The 18,900-nt window shown below is 36.9% G+C and overlaps 2 protein-coding genes and 1 long non-coding RNA gene across 3 annotated transcripts; 1 reads left to right on the plus strand and 2 right to left on the minus strand.

Moving 5' to 3' along the window:
- Positions 1-2,413: 2,413 nt before the first annotated feature.
- LOC122419124 (uncharacterized) lies at positions 2,414-5,305 on the minus strand. Its single transcript, XR_006262817.1, has 3 exons — positions 4,614-5,305; positions 3,199-4,517; positions 2,414-3,031 (listed from the first exon to the last, which is right to left on the minus strand). It is a non-coding gene; the product is annotated as an uncharacterized lncRNA (long non-coding RNA).
- On the plus strand, positions 3,848-16,928 carry LOC122419105 (carbonic anhydrase 2-like). The gene is made up of 6 exons (XM_043433394.1): positions 3,848-3,984; positions 11,526-11,570; positions 11,691-11,852; positions 14,931-15,178; positions 15,332-15,568; positions 15,652-16,928. Exons 1-6 carry the CDS (start codon positions 3,939-3,941, stop codon positions 15,928-15,930), a joined length of 1,017 nt encoding a protein of 338 aa, XP_043289329.1. The 5' UTR covers positions 3,848-3,938; the 3' UTR covers positions 15,931-16,928.
- A 318-nt stretch (positions 16,929-17,246) lies between these two features.
- Positions 17,247-18,546, minus strand: LOC122419116 (coiled-coil domain-containing protein 12). Its single transcript, XM_043433406.1, has 3 exons — positions 18,317-18,546; positions 17,812-17,950; positions 17,247-17,528 (listed from the first exon to the last, which is right to left on the minus strand). Exons 1-3 carry the CDS (start codon positions 18,442-18,444, stop codon positions 17,352-17,354), a joined length of 444 nt encoding a protein of 147 aa, XP_043289341.1. The 5' UTR covers positions 18,445-18,546; the 3' UTR covers positions 17,247-17,351.
- Between the last annotated feature and the right edge of the window lie 354 nt (positions 18,547-18,900).

The following is an 18,900-nucleotide window of genomic DNA, read 5'->3' on the forward strand; positions in this document are numbered from 1 at the left end:
ACATTCGAAAGGTGATTTAATGACTTCCACGAGTGCGGAGAAAACTCATGATACGATTCGCTTTTTTTCATTACACTTTTTGATATTCGACACTGTTGTTGTAGCGTAAATCGAGTTTACGAAAACAACAACAAACGAAAATGGTTCGAGCAAACTCGCTGCCGATTTTTCCTGTGACATGAGAGTTTTATTACAAAAATTTCACGTTCCTTAGAAGGCTTCCTTGTACGGTTCCAAGTGATAAAAAAAATTTTGAAAAAATGTCACTTTCATAGAAAGTCCACGAGCGTCTGCCGGAGCCGGCAAAAGTAGAGCGAGCAAGCATGAATATTCAGTGCAATCCAAAGGAAGCATTCACTTAAAAAACGACTGAACATTTTTCCCAGTTGATAATGTCAAAAGTATATTAAGAGAAATTTTGACAGTTCAATTTTTTGAAAGTGTTTGACGAAAAATTGTGATGCGGTTTTTTTTATTTGAAAAATTTTCGAAACAATTTCTTGTATTGAGTGTTTACGTCGTTAAAAATTCCGGCGAAATTATTGTAGAGAAAAAATTCAAGTGATTTCTGTCAACACTCCGGATTATCGAGGCCCAAAGAAGGTTCCTCGTCGATGGACGTTGCATGGTTTTTTTTATTCAAAGTTTTCAACAAATGCAATGTTTTTTTAAGGAAACGAGACAAGTTCATTGCAGTGCTAAATTTATGGTGAACCGAGCCTGTAATTAGCAAACCTCCACGCGTACGGTAGTGGCTTTTTCGTGAAATATCCAGCAAAAAATCAGCCTCCAAGGTGCCACGAGACGAGACAAGCACGATTTTTCTGTCCTCGCTCTTGCTTTCCCCATTTTTTTTCGTGCGCCACATAAGTTTTTTGTTGCCACCTAGAGCCATTGTCCTCGTAATATCGTTGCGAAAAAGTGCTACATCGTCGTTTAAGACCATGTTCGATGAAGCAGACTCAAGGAAACTTGACAATCGATCCTTCAAAAACAGCTAAAATTGTGAATTCTTCTTATCCACGATGCGAGTGGAATCCTCATTAATTTTCTTGCTACACCGAACGAAACTTCCGACGAAAGATTTTCGAACAAAAATTTTGATTTTAAATTCCCATTAAGATAATTCATTTGAAAAACTTTGTTGAACGCAATGACATTCATTTTTCAACAAAATTATACATTTTAAGCTGTTTTTTTTTCTTTTTTTTTTAAATTAGACCAAAAAATTCGAGAAAATTAAACATTCACAGAATAAACAAACTCACGCGAATGAAATATTCCGTGGACTGTCACCGAGCAGTGCCACGATAAGATGGGCGAAGTCTCGTTCGTCGAGAAAATATTAGAGTTGTATCGAATCAACTACTCGTATTCTTCTTATATCTGTGACTAACGGTCGAACAACCGGAAATTCTTAAGTGTCTCATCGAAACGTCACGTTCGTAAATGTATACGTATGACATAGGGCACCACTTGGAAAGTTTTTTAGGATGTACCAAGAACCTTAAAAGTTGAAAAACAACGATAATTATAAAAATGAAAATCGGTAATCATTGAAAAAATTTCAATTTATTCCAAAAAAATTAGAAAAAAATAGACAGCCCGGAATTTTTAAGATTTTCAAAGTGGTGTCATTAGAAACAAGCTGAATTGAAAAAAACAATCTTTTTGTAATGGAAAAAAAAAAAAATAGAAAACGAAAACATCCCACTTTGAAAATGTCAGAGAACTTGTAGAAAATGTCAAAGTTTCTTATGGAGAAAAGAAAGAAAAAATAAAAAATGGCAATCAGCCCAAAATTTTCGTTTTTTATCTAAACTCTCAAAAAAAACGTTGAAGATGGATTTGTATGATCTTTTCATATCTTTTTTTTTTGAAAAGTACATTCGAAGACAAAACTTAAAAAAAAAATGTCCCAATAAATCAAATTTCGAAAGCATTATGTCACTTTGAACAAAAAGAACGGCATTTTTTTAAAAAACTCGTAACAGTTTTTGGCTCGGGGAAAAAAGTTTCCACCAAATCGAAAGGGGTCAGGTTCAAAAGTGGTCGATTTAACCTGGAATGCCCCTTATACAAATTCATTCGTTGCACGAAGTCAACGATTCCTTGGCTTTCCTGAGGATTCATTCTTCTTGTGTGAAGCGTTCATGTGTTTAGAGGTGGGGCCAACGACGTAAAATCTTATTTGGAAACCACGATAAAAAAATATTGATTGTTCGGTATTGCAACGACAAAAGTTAGCATTCCATCAAGAGTTGATTCTTTCAAAATTTGAGCTTGGAGGAAAAACATCTGGAGGTCGTCCCAAATCTTTTTCTAAAAATTTTTTTTTCGATTTTTCGTAAAGGTCTCGAGATGACAAATGATTCGCTTTGTTTCGCAGGTTGGTGTGTTAGCATATGACGAATTATTTTCTCAAAATGATTTATTTTCTCAAAATTTGAATCATCTGACAAATTTTTCGAGGCCACAATATTAATATATTTTTTTCATTCAATTGGGATCGTTACAATGAAAAGAAACGGTGCACTCTTTGTTCTGTAATTTTAACTCGCTCACAAGGTCTATTCTAATGCAGTTAGAGCTCTCTCGTGTAGCTGCCCACGTAATTCCGATGGGCGAAGCTGTGGAAAAAAGTTGTTGGACTAGAAAAGTGTTTCCTTTTCTCCAGGTCTCAGGGGGAAACTCGTGTCTTTTTTTAAATCATTTATCTTATTTTTCTTTCGAGAATAAAATCTTGCCCGCTGTTAGGATGGCTCTGGACTCAGGGGCCAAGATATTTTCTCGTTTATAGAAAAATCAATAATTTTATAGCATCTCGGTATCGTGGAAAATTTTGGTGGGAGGTCGAAGAAATTGGAAAAAAATTAGAGAACCTCTCGAATCATTGGTGCCAGCGTTATCTTCTCGCTTTTATTTTTATTCGTACCGTTGAACGAGATTGCAGTAATCATTAAAATTAATCTTTATCGTCCTATGGAAGATTTCAAAGCAAAGCAGCGCAACCACTCCTTTCCATTGCACTCTGCAATAATTAATAAAAAAATGATTGAGGGAGTTAGCCCTGTTCCTATATTGGAATGCTTTTTTAAATTTCTTTATTGTTTTATCATTCTGGAGATTTCTCATATGTATGGCTCTGGGAAAATTCCACTATGATAAATGTAATCGCACTAAAAATTTAATAAATACCTTGTACAATAATTCTTTATTTAATATCAAGCAGATTCTCAGCTGAATTTTTGTCATTGAAAAATCATCGTTCAAGGAACTCGAAAAAAGTTTGAAATCAAGCATGAGTCGAAACTTCAATTGCAGCATCTTCGTTCCATCATATTTCACAGTGGCTTCGTCTACTGCTTGAAAAACCTGTGAAAAAACCAGATTTGGATAATCGAATCTTGATATCCATCGGTGGACGAAGCCGAGGGTCCTCGACAGCCGGCTTTTGACCTGAGATTCCTTACTCCACATGTTTCGAATCGAGAAGCGAAGGAACGGTGGAGAATAGTGCAGCGGAGCGTTCGGGTTCGGTTAGACCTGTTTAAATGTTGGAGGATGTACGGAAGCCAACCAGAAAAGGAGTCACGACAGACCGAGTGCGTTATTTAACGTGCTTGTTGAGGATCGACGAAGTTCAGTCTACCGCCGTCAGCAAAACGGTCATATCGCCGGACATTTCTTCACTCGCTCTCTCGCTCAACATTCATTTTTAACTCGCGCCATGACACAAACATAATATTGAAAAAAATTGTGCTTTCTCGTGTTAAAAAAAAAAAAAAATCAATTTCGCCAGTTCTACGATCGAATTCGCGTTTTTTATTAATTCGGTTCTAACAAGCTTGTGCAGCAATCGAACTTGCCGGTACTGTAATAAAACCGTGAAACTCTAATCTGATGGTGAATAAAAGTTAGTCAAAAAAGCACAGAACATGAGTCTTTATTTAATGTGTATTCTGGGCTCCCTGCTCGTCACTAGTGAGTACAAAAAGCCAAATTTAACGATTCTAGATTAACAAGAAAAATGTTGATCGAACAAGATATCTTTTGCCATCTTAAAATTGTTTCTAATTACATCAATTGCATGGAATGAGAAATTGAAAAAAAATCTTTTCGACAAATTTTTTAGTGGCCTTTTTTGTTAAGTTGAATTTTTTACACTTCGAGGATTTTTTTATGATTGCAAACTTTCCTCAATTACGATAAGATAAAATAAGTGTTTTAAAATCTGCCAAACGAGGGCGGAACGTCGTTCTGTTAAATATTAAAAGTTTTTATGCAATTTTACAATACGTAACCAACGATTTTGCTACCTTAATTATAGTATTTATCGCTAATGAAAAAATCCCAATGACTGAGAAGAATTTACGACTGATCATAATAATTTATAGTAAAATTAAGTATTCAACTGCGTTTGTGAACCACAAGATCTGCCACTGAACGCGAATAGGTGACATTATTAGCCCGGTGTGCCAAGGATGATGCAAAATCTTCGAAAATTCATGCGTGACCTAAAAAATTCGTTCGGATTAAAAATTCATCTCCATATTTGTAAATAAAGATTTAAATTCAGGCTTTTGTATCAAGATATTGAATCAATACTGAACCGTTGAATATTTTGAAAAATTAGGTTCCCAGTCGATTGTCTTTTTTGAAGAAATGCTGGCTCATGAAAGTACGTTATACGTATGCAGACAAAAATTGGAGGCCAATAAAAGCATCGAGGAAATTCGAACACACCGACCGATCGCTGATCTGAGAAAACCGACAAATTCTTATAGTCTGTAATACACGATGATGCAATCAAAGTTCCCACAAGAAAAAAAAGAATCTCCAGTGACGCTCATTAACGTGAAATACCACGACCATTAGATCGACCAATTTTTTTCCAACGACATCCTTTTCCTTTGGCCGAGGCAGTGTTTCCTTTTGTTTGAGTAATCCACGGACATGAGTCCAAGACTCTATCAGATGCGTCAATGTGAAAACTATCCCGGCACAATGCACATCCTCGCGCGTTCATCGTTCTTTCACTGCAAGATTCTGTAGAACTATAAGATCTTCGAATTGATCAACTCCTGATCATTCATTTATGCAAAAAATTCAAAATTCTCTGTTCTAAGGTAGATCATGCCCGCGCAGGATCTTATTTTATGGGTATCTAAACTGGGTCGATTTTTACTTCGTAATTAAGGATATTATCGCTCGAAATTAATGTCAGAGTTATTAATTCGAAATTGCAAATAAATTTTTTCAACTTATTTTTTTGGCGGATAAAATTACTAGTTATTAATTAATCGGGGATCCATCACTGACTTATCCAGAAATTTCATTCGTCCCTCGCTAAAATACTATAGTTTTTTTATGTAAAAAATCGAGTTGGAGAACGCAAAGGGAAATGGATCAAGAAAAAAGTCAAATCAAATAAAAAGACAGAAGGCTGTGACAGGAATGGGCCAAACCAAGAAAAAACAAAATGCCGAAATAAGCAAATGTGAGTTTACGAGAGCTCATTACCGATTTCGTTTAATCTTTAACGTAATATATTTTTATTACTATTAAGACAATCGTCTCGAATTTTTTCCCAGACCTTCATTATATACTTCATTGTTATTGTGTACTTTTTCATAAACTTCGTAAGAAGCGTTCATTCGTGATATGGAAAGATTTTTTACGCCCAGTCCCTATAATCCTGTGTATTTTTCTTCATATTTAAACACGTTTATCTAAATAACCAATAAGACGAGACCTTCAAAATTTGATATGCTTGTCAGTAGACTGCTCATTGAAACTCGGTGTAAATTTCAAGACTTTCTTGGGAAATTCGTTTCGTGCACGAATTACCTTAAACGAGTTTTAAGTCATCAACATTTTCAGCCAGTCAAATTTCCACGACATCGCGCCTGTGTCTCTTTGCATACAGAATTCGCGTAATTAATTCATAAAAAAAGCATCGAATTCAGTCCGCACGTATTCACATAAAAAAATCGAAGCCGTTTACAGAACTTCTCACCGTTCCACTATATTTTCCAACTTTCTTTTTGCACGATTTTCTCAATACAGCGATTATAACTTTAATCGGCTCGATCGATCGATTTTATCGTTATCGGATATTAAGCCTATAATCGCTCTCATGAGACCTTGTTTGAAAGATTGTTAAAAAACCGCAAAGTGAATATCGACACTCTCGGGTTACCAACGTTGGATATTGAGAAGCTTCGCAAAGGAAGTTGCATGTCGCGGATAAGATAAAGAGAAACAGAGAGGGAGAGAGAGAGAGAGAGAGAATAATCGTGGCTTCTTCGCAAAGGTACGACTCCGCATTGTACGCGTTTATAGACAGTAAACCGATTAGGCCAAAACAACGTGGCCGAATGATTCTTTATCAAAGCTCGCGATACCGTGGCCACACGGACGCAGCAATCGATCGTATTCGTCTTTCGTTCATCGACTTCCAGAACAATTGCATCGCAGTAATTTCTCCGAAACGTAGATTAAAAAAAAAAAAAAAAAAAAAAAAACCAAAAAAATAGATATTACAAAACGTTGGAAATGTAAAGCTTCGGAAACTATTTTCGAAGCCAAGAAAACGTCATTGCGATATTGAGCTTTGTGGATAATGCAAAAATATCGCGCGAGCCCGAGAGGCGTGGATTGCATGTAATTTGGAATTGTAAGTGACAAAAATATCGAAGAAGGTCAAAGGGCATCATGCGATGTTGAAAAATATCCGAAAATAATAAGCTCTGTAATGAAATTCTGATTGAATGTTTACACACGTTTAAAACGACGTTTGCACATTTATCGATAACTGAAAATAATGCAGACGCGAAGGTTGCGTTGCTGATCAGAGATAATGATGATCGATGAATTTCGAACTAGAGCGACGCTATTAATTCGTTGCAGAGCCTAATTTATCATATTTTGGTTTTAAAAAGTTAACGAAAATCCGATTTGGTTCGGTGCTGAAAATCCCGGATTGAATTTGTAGAAAGTCTCGATCGCGTGTTTCACTGAGGCAGAGAATGGACGAAGAAACTCGCGATTTAATGACTCAATTGTATAACGATGGAAACTGCAAACGTGAAAATTTTTATGACGAGAAATGACGATCGTCGAACGTGTGATACTACACGTCGATGAATTAGCCGGACGGATAATTACCATATGCAATGGTAATGTGCCTTCACTACTTCTCATGTCGACGAATGTATCATCGGCGTATGTGAAAAAAGAATCAGATTAATTGATCGACTTTTGCGCATTCGCGTTTATAAAAAGTCCGACATAGATTTTTTTTCCACCGCGAGAAATTTAATCAGCGCATTTTTTTGTTTTTTATTTGATCGCGCAAAAAGCGCGGAACGATTAAAATTTCATTGATCGATTTATCCTCGAGATCTTCCAATCCACGATGTTTTCGAGATAAGAAAAAAAAATCATCGCTGCAGATACCCGAGATAAGGAAATAATTAGAATCATTTGGAAGCATCGAATCGAAGTGCAGAACTCTCGTGCTTCGAAACACGTTCCATTTAACGACACGCGATAGTCCATAACAATCGAATCCATGGACACGAAGATGAAAAACGCAGATAAAAATTCATCGTTGCAAAAAGATATCGAGCTCTCGTATCTCGAAGCCATCATCGTGGCCCTCACTTGCACTATTCCCATTACCGACAAAAAACGGTTACGTGCATCCGAGTTACGTAGGGGAATCGTTAAATAAAAAATACTTGCAATATCGCTCGGTTACCTTTCGATAACTGAAACAAATAAAAAAATGTACACACGAACAATAAAACAAGATTTGATTCCCTCAAATCGTTCGATTCGATAACACATTATTTCCTGCAGTCTCATAATCCGCGAACCGGAAAATTGCTCGTGACTAAACATTTGAGGTACACCGGCCAATTGCTGAACCACCTTCGTCCACCAAAGTTATTTCTTTCACGAATATTGGGGCTCTCTGTCTCATGAAACCGTGGATGCAAGCAACGTCGTTTACATACGAATTTTTTTTGCTAACTCGGTAAGCGCAATGACCCGAAGAGCTTCCAAGATTATTGGAGGCCCTTTCATTTAGGAAATTCGAAATCGTTTTTTCCTATCGCGAGTTGTAATTTCTCGGTATTCTGCTCAATTTTATATGAATCATTATTTCTTCATTTTTTATTATTTCATCTTTCATAATCCCCCGTTTTCTTCGATTTCTTTTTGATTGGGTCTGCATTAATGTTGAGGAAGATCATGCGTTACTTGTGATTCAAAAAAGCAACTGAACTTTTTGCTCTTTTCATCATCAAAGAAACGATTCAAATTTATTCACTCAATTATTTAAATCATGTGTAACTTATTTGTTGAGATTGATCAATTTTTAATATTATGATAACGGTTAAGGAGGGTTGATCACGAAATCAAAATAATCAGAATTTGATCAAATTTGGTGATAACATTCTTTGGCATCAAGTATAGAAATATAATTTAAAAAAAAATTTTTTACCGCATGGTTATCGCATAGTGTTCAATTACTCGAGAGCTATGGGGTAGAAAAATCTAAAAAAATCTATATTGTCTTGTATATTTAAAAAAAATACATTTACCAAATTTTATCAAATTCTTATCGTTTTGAAATTCTTAATATTTTTAACATAGTTTAGCATGGCAACATTGTATCGTCGCGATCCACCCTCCTTAAAACACTTTCGTAGTAAAATCGTCAAGCAAAATGTGACAACAGCCATTTTCTATTCATATGCGTATGCACTTCTATATTTTAAACCAGCTGGCTCTTGGTGTTGTCAAACCTTCCACCGTTTGTATCGTTATTACTCGTTCAAGTGATTTTCACCGGTAACGAGGCTTTCTCAAGACATCATTGATATCTAAAAACATTATATTTTCTTATTCTCGTTTTTGGCTCTTCAAAGTTGGGAGGAACCTATTTCATGAAATCCAAATCGTCGCACAGGAAGTCTGCCTGCCACGAGAGCCTATGCACAACCCTTGAAGAAATGTGATTTTCGTTAATTGTTTTCTCGACAACTGGACGGTAGATCCTATAATAATTCCGGGAATAGAAGCACGCTGTATATTTCTAGCACATTTCAAAATTTCAACTCTTAAAGTTGGAATTTTCGATTTCTATTAGATTCGGGTGCACTTCCTGAATGTTTGGTGAGAGTGAGAAAAACCTCTGAATTTCAATATTCAAAAGACACCACTACGAATGTATAAATTCATGATACACGCGAGAAGAAAGAGCGGGATGAGGATGTTCGATTGGTGGTTTCAATATCGTGTGTATCAGAGATCTACGAGAACACACGCAACAATGGAATTGGAATGATCTCGATTGAGGATTACTCGCATTACGTTGTTCATTCATGCAGTTTTGAGAATTTACAATCTTTTTTTTCGCTACGAACTATTTTTTCATCTTGCTGAAATTGAGGATTGTGAATTTTTTCTCTGTTGCGTTAAATCTGATTCTCGCCATCAGATTATCACGATCTCAAGATTTTTTAGTCAAGATTTCTCTTATTGCCCTCGACCTTAGGAAGTCGGTTAAGGACATCGGTCTCGTGACACGTTTCAGGATAAAAAGAATCATCAATTTCATTGCCTCGTGATCCGAACCGAATCCACAAAAGAGTTTTCGATCTCGGAAATGAAGTCAGAATTGCAGCGAAAAGAAGAAGATTCCCAGACCGATAAACTCTCATAACTGCTTTCCACGTGTTCTCGGACTACAAAAAATTATTCGTGATCAATAAACCCTGCATTACTCCATAAATTTTCATAATTTTTTTTTTTCATTTGCAGAATGACTAAGAAATGTTAGAGGACAAAATTCTCATAAATGTCGATTTTCCCAAAGGAATGCAATAAAGTTGTGCAATGGTGACACAAACGTTTATCTATTCAATTAGTGAGTAGTGCAGTGATTATGTTTTCAATTATTGCGGAAATGGTCACTGTAAAATAATGGGTATATGACGGAAAAAGAAACATTTTTTCAGCCCGAGACAACAAATTTACAAAACGATGCAATATCCTCTCGGTAAGCTCGATGGAAGACTCGTTTTATGTATTCCGTAAAGGTATTTGGATGAGCGCACACGTGATATCATTGGGGATCGTTGAATTGCAGTAAACCCCACGCAAACTGAATTCATGAATGCTTTTTTGAGCTAATATATTTTCCCTCGAAGATAAAATAACTGTGAACTCGCATGTCCTTGGAGACGAAACTATAAACGTGTCGACAACGGCGATAACTCTGCATGAATTACAGATCCGAAAATAGAATATTTCGCAGTAGCAGACAAAATTTTTCTCGAAAGAAAATGAATTTGAAGTTGTTCGGGCGCGGAGTCTCTGCTCGTCGATTGTACGCAAACAAAGAGCACGAGTTTGATCGAAGTGGAAAAAAGTAATTATCAACAAATTGCGGCGCAGATAAATAATTATCTTCCCCACACGAAGAGCGCGGAACGCGATCAATCTGCACGCGTCAAACGATCGCAGTTTAATTTCCCCCCAACAACGCGGAGCACTGAGCCGGCGAAAGAAGAAACTTTCCATAGTTCTGCTTTGCTAATATCTCTCGTGCCCGGTACAATTCCTTCGTATTTTCAGTTCTTATTACATTCCACGTCGAAAAATCACATTTTGTGAGGAGACGAAAAAATAAAAAATTCGTTTTTTTTCGTTCCTCGAGAATTCGTGAGTAACGAAGGAAAAAAAATCTTATTCGATATTTTTCGGCATTTTCTCCCCAATTCCAGCGTTTCCATTACAACGAAAAATGCAGCAATCGCACGCTAAAAATTAGGTTCCAAGCCCGATATAAATCGTACGAAAAAATATGAATTTCTCAAAAAAAAAAAAACAACTTTTTTTCTTCCTGCCGATCACATAGCCAAGACAAACAGTGCAAAGATCTTTCCACGTCCAAATCATCGTAGTTTCGATTCGATGATTTTGTCAACATAAAAAAATCATCGTTTCAAAATTGTCTTTTCAATTTTTGTCTACGTGATGTCGTTCGCAGAATCATAGGACCACAAATGTGATGCGTTATGTGTTCGGGTGCTCATATGGGTGTGCTTGTGGGATTGCATGGGAGAAAATGATGGGGGAAAACGGTGGGGATTGGCACTGCACGAGGCCTCATTACAACGAGCTCTTGAAGACTCGATGTGATTTGCTTTTGTACAGTATGTGTGTAGGTAATATTTATATGGACAAGAACGGAGGTGATTCGCACAACGGTCTCCGAGAACTCGTTATAATGAAGGATACTGCAACTATGTAGTTTTTACTCGTAAAACTTTCTCTACAGAGTCCTGAAGATTGTTTTTCCATGCAGCTTAGTCAACGAGTGAAAAATATTCGCGATTGCGTCGCAGTGAAAAGTCTCGACGACAATGACTATTGTGAAGCGCAAAAACTGAGGGTTCCTCCCATTTTTTCCAGACCATTAATTAGGATTCTTCTTTATTTTCCAGGCTCCAGCGTCGCCGGTCAGAGCTTCAGCTACGATGGGCAACGCGGTGAGAAAACGTCGCTTCTTTGACTCAATTTTGCTTAAATTTTTGTCCCGAATATGGAGGTGCAATTTTTTCAATATTTCACTAAATTTTGATGCCAATGTTCATTGGGGATTTCGATAGGACCCTTGCACTGGGGCGAGGAGTATAACACGTGCGTGGGAAAGCATCAGTCACCCATTAATATCGAGGAGCACATTGTTGTGAACGTCTCACTACCGTCTTTGAAATTCTCCGGTTTGGACGTATCTCGGAGCGCATATCTCACGAACAATGGCCATACCGGTAAGGAATTTCAGTGCAAACGCATGCTCGAGAGATTATGACGCAAACCTGAAATTTATCTATGTGAACGTACCTCTAATGCCATCGAAACGTGAGAATGAAAAACTTGGGCTCGGAGCACCTTTTTTTTAATGTTTCTTTCAATATTCATTAGGATTGCCGTAACCATAATGAGTCTGATTCACAATCGTTCGATGCCTTCATGATGATCATTGAAATCCAATCTTTCGAACTCAATTTAACCAAAAGTTTCACTTAATAGAGTCGAAAATACTGGTACTAGTAATGTAGTTAATTTTCAGGTATTTCCAGGGAAAACCCTTATGGGATTTTACACAGCCCCCCCCCCTCCCGTTACAAAAGTTGGCGCTTACTAAATATCTTTCTTTTTTCTTTCCGTATCTTTTTTTCAATTATTCCTTTCACTTACATTTTTCCTCATCATCCGTTTATATATTGTCACATTCTCACAATTCTTTACTCATATTTTTCTTTTTAGCACTCTACAGTCCAATCCCTTTATAAGCCTGTTTAGGAGCTACGGGAGAAATTTAACGGTCCCCCCACTATAGCACGCCTCGGAATTTTACTCACTTGGAATTTTTGAAATCGAGATTCTTTGACACAGTTTGAACGATTAAAAAAAGGCTCTGTCAGCCTACGTAGCACGGTGGCAAAAATCGGCTGAAGAGCCTTTTTTCAATCGGTCAAATTGTGTCTAAGAATTTTCATTTCGAAATTTGCAGCTCTCGCAACCTCACGGTTGCGATATGATCCACCCTCGTAAGCGCGAACCTGGAAAATGTTTCAGAGCGGGGGAAGCTCTCCGCGCCGAAAACGGGGAAGAGGCTTATAGCGGACAGGCTTATAAGGGAAATCGAGTGCATTTATTTTCTCTTCCACTCCTCCTCCTACTGTTTTCTCCAGCCATCTTTCTAGTCCTTCCGCACCTCTGCCTTCCTCATGTCCGCGTTATTTCGCTGCACTCGCAAGTGTGTGCTAAAGTTTCTTCTTCCCTCTCACACTTTCTACATTTGCTTTCCCTGTACCCTTTGGATCTTTCCCTTCCTATGTTCCCACACCTCATCCTCGCCCATTTTTCTTTCATTTTCATTCGTGTGTCCCTCATCTCTCGATATTCTTCCATTCCTATCTTCTCTTTCCTGTTTTTATATTCGCTGCAATATATCTCGATTCCTCGATCCTTGTCCAATTCAATTGCAGTTCTTGTTCCGTCTTCACTAGTGTTCTATTATATTTTCCACCCTTGCTGTATCACCTTCTCTTATCCTTTGCCATATTTGTCCTTCTACATCTTTCATTGCTTTCTTCATCTCCGTTCCCCATTTTGATGGATTTTCGTTTAGGATTTCTCTTGCCTCTTCTTTTAAGCATTTTTCCGGCCATCGATCTTCTCCCATCTTCACAATTTGTACTAGGAATTTCGCTGCTCTTCTCCACATTTGCACTGTTATCCCTTCTGTTCCTGCCTCCATAAAAAAAAAAAAAAAAAATACTATTGATAATGAGGATTCATCGAATGACAAACTTGACAGTTTTAAATCTAGCAGGCATTTAGAATAAACGATCAAACTATTTTCACATCTCAGATTTCCTCGAAGAACTATCGTTTTCGTCTGATCGAGTTTCCACCGTTCGAAGTTTCGTATTTCATGGGTTAATGTGCACGTAGTCACAACACGAATGGTAACGATTAAAAAAAACAATATTCGAGTTCTCTGTGCTCTTATGATTATTACTGTGGAATGGCGTGATTCAATTTTGTACTTATTACGAGCCACGTTGATCCGTTGATCAAAAATTTAATGATGAGAACTTTCTCTCTGTGCAAGGGAATATCGTACTACCTTTATGAGAGAAAAACTTGGATTCTTCATTTTAAATGTTGTTTGAATGGATGTTAACGAATTCAAATTTAAAATCGTAGGCTCGAAGAAGCTTTTAATAAGAATTTTCATCAACGTACGAAGTGATCTGCGATCTACGAGAGACATTATTTTTTTCAAGCTGATCGTGTATCTTCAGCTGTTTTTTAATACTTATGAATTCAAATAGCATAATTTTCCAATCCAGCCATGTACGGTTTTCACGAATTAACGTCTTTCAGGAATAATACATAAAAATAACTCCAAAGAAATTCAAAACGCTGCATTTTTGTACGTACATCAAAGAATTTTGTCCTTCGAGACACACAATGGATCTATCGCATCCGGAAAATAGTCGGAACACAATGAGTGGAACGAGAGAAAAAAAAATCACATAAATATATGATGCATGACAGGAAGGCTCGTCCTATTTCTCATTGTCCCCTTAATTCCCCTTACATAATTTTCGTAGATGGGTTATCGAACGATTCGGACGGTAAATCACGTTGCACGAGTATACAAAAAGTTTGCAGACACGACTAAACGACTTTCGAGTCTGAACGCAAATACTGGAACGTTCCAAAATTATTCTTGTAACACGTAGAAAAAACTATTTTTAAACTTGTTTGCCAATTATTGGCCGATACACGTGCGTGAACGACCTTTTTTCTGAGGTAACCGCGATACGATCAGTTCCACGGTCAATTAACACTTTTTTTTCAAGTCATCGGATAAATAAATTTGCAAGAGCACAGTGTTAACATTTCACGAGGAATGTTGATTTTTATTAGCATGAAATCGCAGCGTCAAAAGACTTTCTATTGCGTTATCGCTCTGTTTGATTACTCCATTACAACCATCGAGCGAATTAATGGAACAAGCAAGAAATAGTAACGGTTACGATTCATTTTTTTTTCGTATGCAAATTCCCACAATACGGTCACGATGAAAAATTTCGAATCTACTTGAAAGATATGAAATAGAATTTTTCGTCGATTCTCGTTGCAATACGAATCTCATGGAAAGAGTTTATTGAATATTCAACTGCAGTCATTACTAAGATAGAAGATGAAACAATGTGAAACATTTTTCTCTACTTTCTGTTTTTTTTAACACTTTTTCGATTGGCAAAAACAATAGAATCTACTTGTTCTCGAGAACAATTTCGTTTATGCAGTTATTTATTTTGCAGTGATGCTCAGATTGAACGACCCCGAAACTGCGCAAGTTTCTGGTGGCCCATTGGGTCAAGACCCGTATGTGTTCGAGCAGCTCCATTTCCATTGGGGAGAAAATGATTCTGAGGGCTCGGAGGATAAAATCAATAACCATTCGTTCGCCATGGAACTTCACGTTGTTTTCTACAAAAAATCGTACGGATCTATGGGCGCAGCTGTACATAATCCCGATGGACTCGCTGTTCTTGCTTATTTCTTTGAGGTAACAATGCACAAATTTTTCATTCGATAAAAAATCGGTAATAATGACCGATGAACATGAAAGCTGAACCGTTTTGAACGAAAGATCAAAAAACCGATTTTTGCTTCTCTCGTGTTCCCTGAAATGATTTTCATACGATTGTTCCATTTTTAGGCAAGCGAAGATGATAATCCTACGTATGAATCGATCGTAAAATCTCTTCCGAGCATCGAAAACCTCGACTCGAATGTAAAATTACCAGAGGATTTGATAATCGATCCAATTCTCGTACCAAATTATTCTCTGATGCAAAATTATTTTACGTACAACGGATCGTTGACAACGCCACCTTGCTCCGAAGTAGTTACATGGATCGATTTCAAAGATCCACTGCCGCTATCTCACGCACAAGTAAGGAAAATTAATGATTTGCATGAGCAGGCTCAATAAAAATAAAATCCAAACAACGAATTTTCATTTTCTTCCTTCCACAGATTGCGGCATTCCGAGATGTGAGAACTTCCGAAGGAAGCAAGTTAACACACAATTTTCGGCCTGTTCAACCACTCGAAGATCGAGTAGTCTATCACAACATCGTGAACGACGATAAAGATGCCAATCTCAGTAAAAACAAAACTGTCGAATCCAACACAATCGCTGAAGCTCATTCCGGGCAGTTCCAATTGGACGGTTCTGTCGTGTCGACGGTAGCTGCTTTCCTATTAACGTTTCGTTCGACGTTATTCCCAATGATGCTTGAAGATATTCGGTAACGAGATCCAGCTCGACCTGCTATTTTTCTAAATAGTTTCATCGCTGGTGGATCTCACATTCGAGCGACACACACTCCTACAAAATATGTATATCAATGACTTGTAGGCTAATAGCTTTTTTCATGACAAAATCTTTGATTGAACTATCAGTGACGTCCCAATCACTTTTCATCATTTTCCACCGAAAACACTATTTCACGGGGACAAAAACTAAGTAAAATAATCGAAGAATCGGAGAAAACAATGATTCATCTGTAAAGAAAATGAAAGACATAAATTCCTTGCGTTCCTTGAATTGGACTATGTAAATGGAAATCGATTCGTAACTCTGAAATGACATTGCTGATCGATGGAATATTTATTAGTTTTTTTTTTTCATAGCTACACTGTGATTGAAAAAAAAAAATAATGGCATCTATCATGGATGATTGTAGATTTACTCTGGTAAGAATGATTGTTTAAACGAAGTAAAAGCAAATTTCTGTGCATTGAAGTTTCAAGAAAAAATCCCAATCGAGAGTCAGCAACTTCACCAGGTTTTTAATTGGAAGTATTTTTACTTTCACGAAGACGACTATCAAAAGTTTGTATTCTCATTGTGCACTTATCAGACTGAACTGTTATCTTGCTAGTTTAATCAACGATTTTATTAAATATTTGTTCTAAAAACGATTGAAAGTATTTTTTCGAAAAACGTTCATTTCTTCCAGGTTCAATAACATCTTTTTTAATTACCATATGCAATGCAAGGATTGTAAGAAAAAAATCCATCTCAACGTTGCTATAGAATAATGTTAATAGACGCACACGAAGCTGATTTGTGATAAAATCATCGTTTCATTGCTCGATCAAAGTGAATCCAGTGAACGACTTGCTCATTCAACACGAATGCCCATGTGAATGTATAAGAGTGTGACTTGAAACGAGTAAAATATACAAAATGTGCATACTCGTATCACGATGTAAATATTTATGCAATAAAATCAAACGTACGTCAACGCTTTGATTTCTTTTCCACCTCTCTTTCACCGAAGTGACGCATCAATATCAGCTATCGAAGGATATACATAAAACGAAATATTTCCTTGACGAATCAAAACATATACCCATGCCGTTAAAAGTGGCATCTGAGGCATGGAATATTTGTTTTCCGAAAATTTCGGGAAATGTTGGCTCATTGCTTAAAAAACAAATACCCCAGTCTCAGAAAAGTCATGTTACGCAGCTTGGATATGTGAATAAAACTCGGAAATATTAAACAAAAAACTAATTACATTCTTATAATGCAAATCGCAATGTTACTTTTTCCAGTCAAGTTATAGTAAAAAAGTTAATATGATTTATTTCTTTGTACAATGAATATTAAAAATTGATTTGTACTTAGCAAAATACCGTCTTCCCGCTCGGCTCACTGAAAGTATTCATTTATCAGATACCATGTTAACCACACTGGCCAGATCATTTTGACCTTGTTTCAAACGCTCCATTATAAGCTCAGCTATTGCTTTTTGCGTTCTCCTCTCCAGTTTCTCCAGTTTACTAGCTACATCTCTCTTCAAGTCCCAATCTGGTTTTCGTGGTGCTAGATTACTTATATCCTGAATTTCAAAAAATGATAATGAGTTCATTTTAATGGATTTTCGGTCAACTATTACACTATTCACTTCAGAATAAAAGCACTTATTTTCTGAATGTACAATATGTTTGGATTGATACATTTGTTAAATATTATGACTAGTATAAATAACGCCAGGTATCAAACGCGATACAAACTAGATTTTTCAATATTTTGTTTTGAGTCTAACATGAAATATTCTAACGAATGTAATTTGTTTTTTATTGAAAAAATAGATGAAAATGCGATATTTCCTTCATGCTTACCAAATCTTCCACAACCACTTTACTTGTTGCCGCACTCAATTGATCTTGTACCTCGGCTATGACGTCTCCAGGTTTGGCATCCTCGAGAACTTGAGCCTGAAGACTTTCGTCCTGAGGTTTATAGCTCCGAAACTTAGGCCTACAAAATTGAATGGGATTCTCATGTACCATCAGAAAAAATAACGAAAAATGCAAAATCTGTCACAATGTCTTATATTTTCTGTCACCCTTTTTAATAGGGTACTGAATTTGTGCTAACAATAGGAAATGCTTCAATGCGATAACCAGTTGAAAATTAGGGGACATGTAATGTTTGAATTTTGAGAAAATTCTTGCTTTTGATCAAATTAGTCATGGCTACAGTGTAGAACGTCTATAACAGAATTGTACGAAAATTCTTCCAAGTTTGTAAAGATTATGAAACAAACGAATAGATGCGAAACTGTCATAATAGCAAGTTGGTGTAGATTTGGATAGTTTCGTGAGTAATTTATGAGCTACTTACTTAGGTAATTTATCAGATCCATCAGCTGGATTTTCTTTGCTTTCTTCGTTCTTTTTTTTAAGAGCTGCTAATCTTTCCTTGCGTTTTAAAGCCTCTTCTTCGAGGCTACCGACTTTTTCGTCCGTCATAACTTAGGTTATGGACGTTCTGCTGTCTTTTTAAGGTTATGAACCGTGTTTTTAATAAAGTTACCGAAAAACGCCGCATGTGTCACTACTTACAACCGTAACTTTGCCGCTGACGCCGCTGACTAAATCATTCGAAATAATAGTTACTATAATTCCCGCCCGGAGCGTTACAACAAGCGTTTAGATGGGTGCGTTTAGAATTGTGTTTGTGGCAGCACAGGCCCTCTCGAGCACAGACGCAGCGAGATTAGCCGGTAAAGAAGAGTACGCGAGAGGCGCACAAGGTTGCCGCCTCAGCTGTGGGGAGAGTTGGTGCGAGAGTGTGAAGCGGAATGAGCGAGTTTTTGTAAGAGATCGAATAAATATTAATTAGAGTTAAAAAGGCCTCTCTATTGTTTCTCCCCGTATTTCCGGTAGAGAATAGGACCGAAGTAACCACATGTCCTCAACGCTCCC

This window comes from Venturia canescens, chromosome 1, assembly GCF_019457755.1.
Source record: "Venturia canescens isolate UGA chromosome 1, ASM1945775v1, whole genome shotgun sequence".
Lineage (NCBI taxonomy): Eukaryota > Metazoa > Arthropoda > Insecta > Hymenoptera > Ichneumonidae > Venturia > Venturia canescens.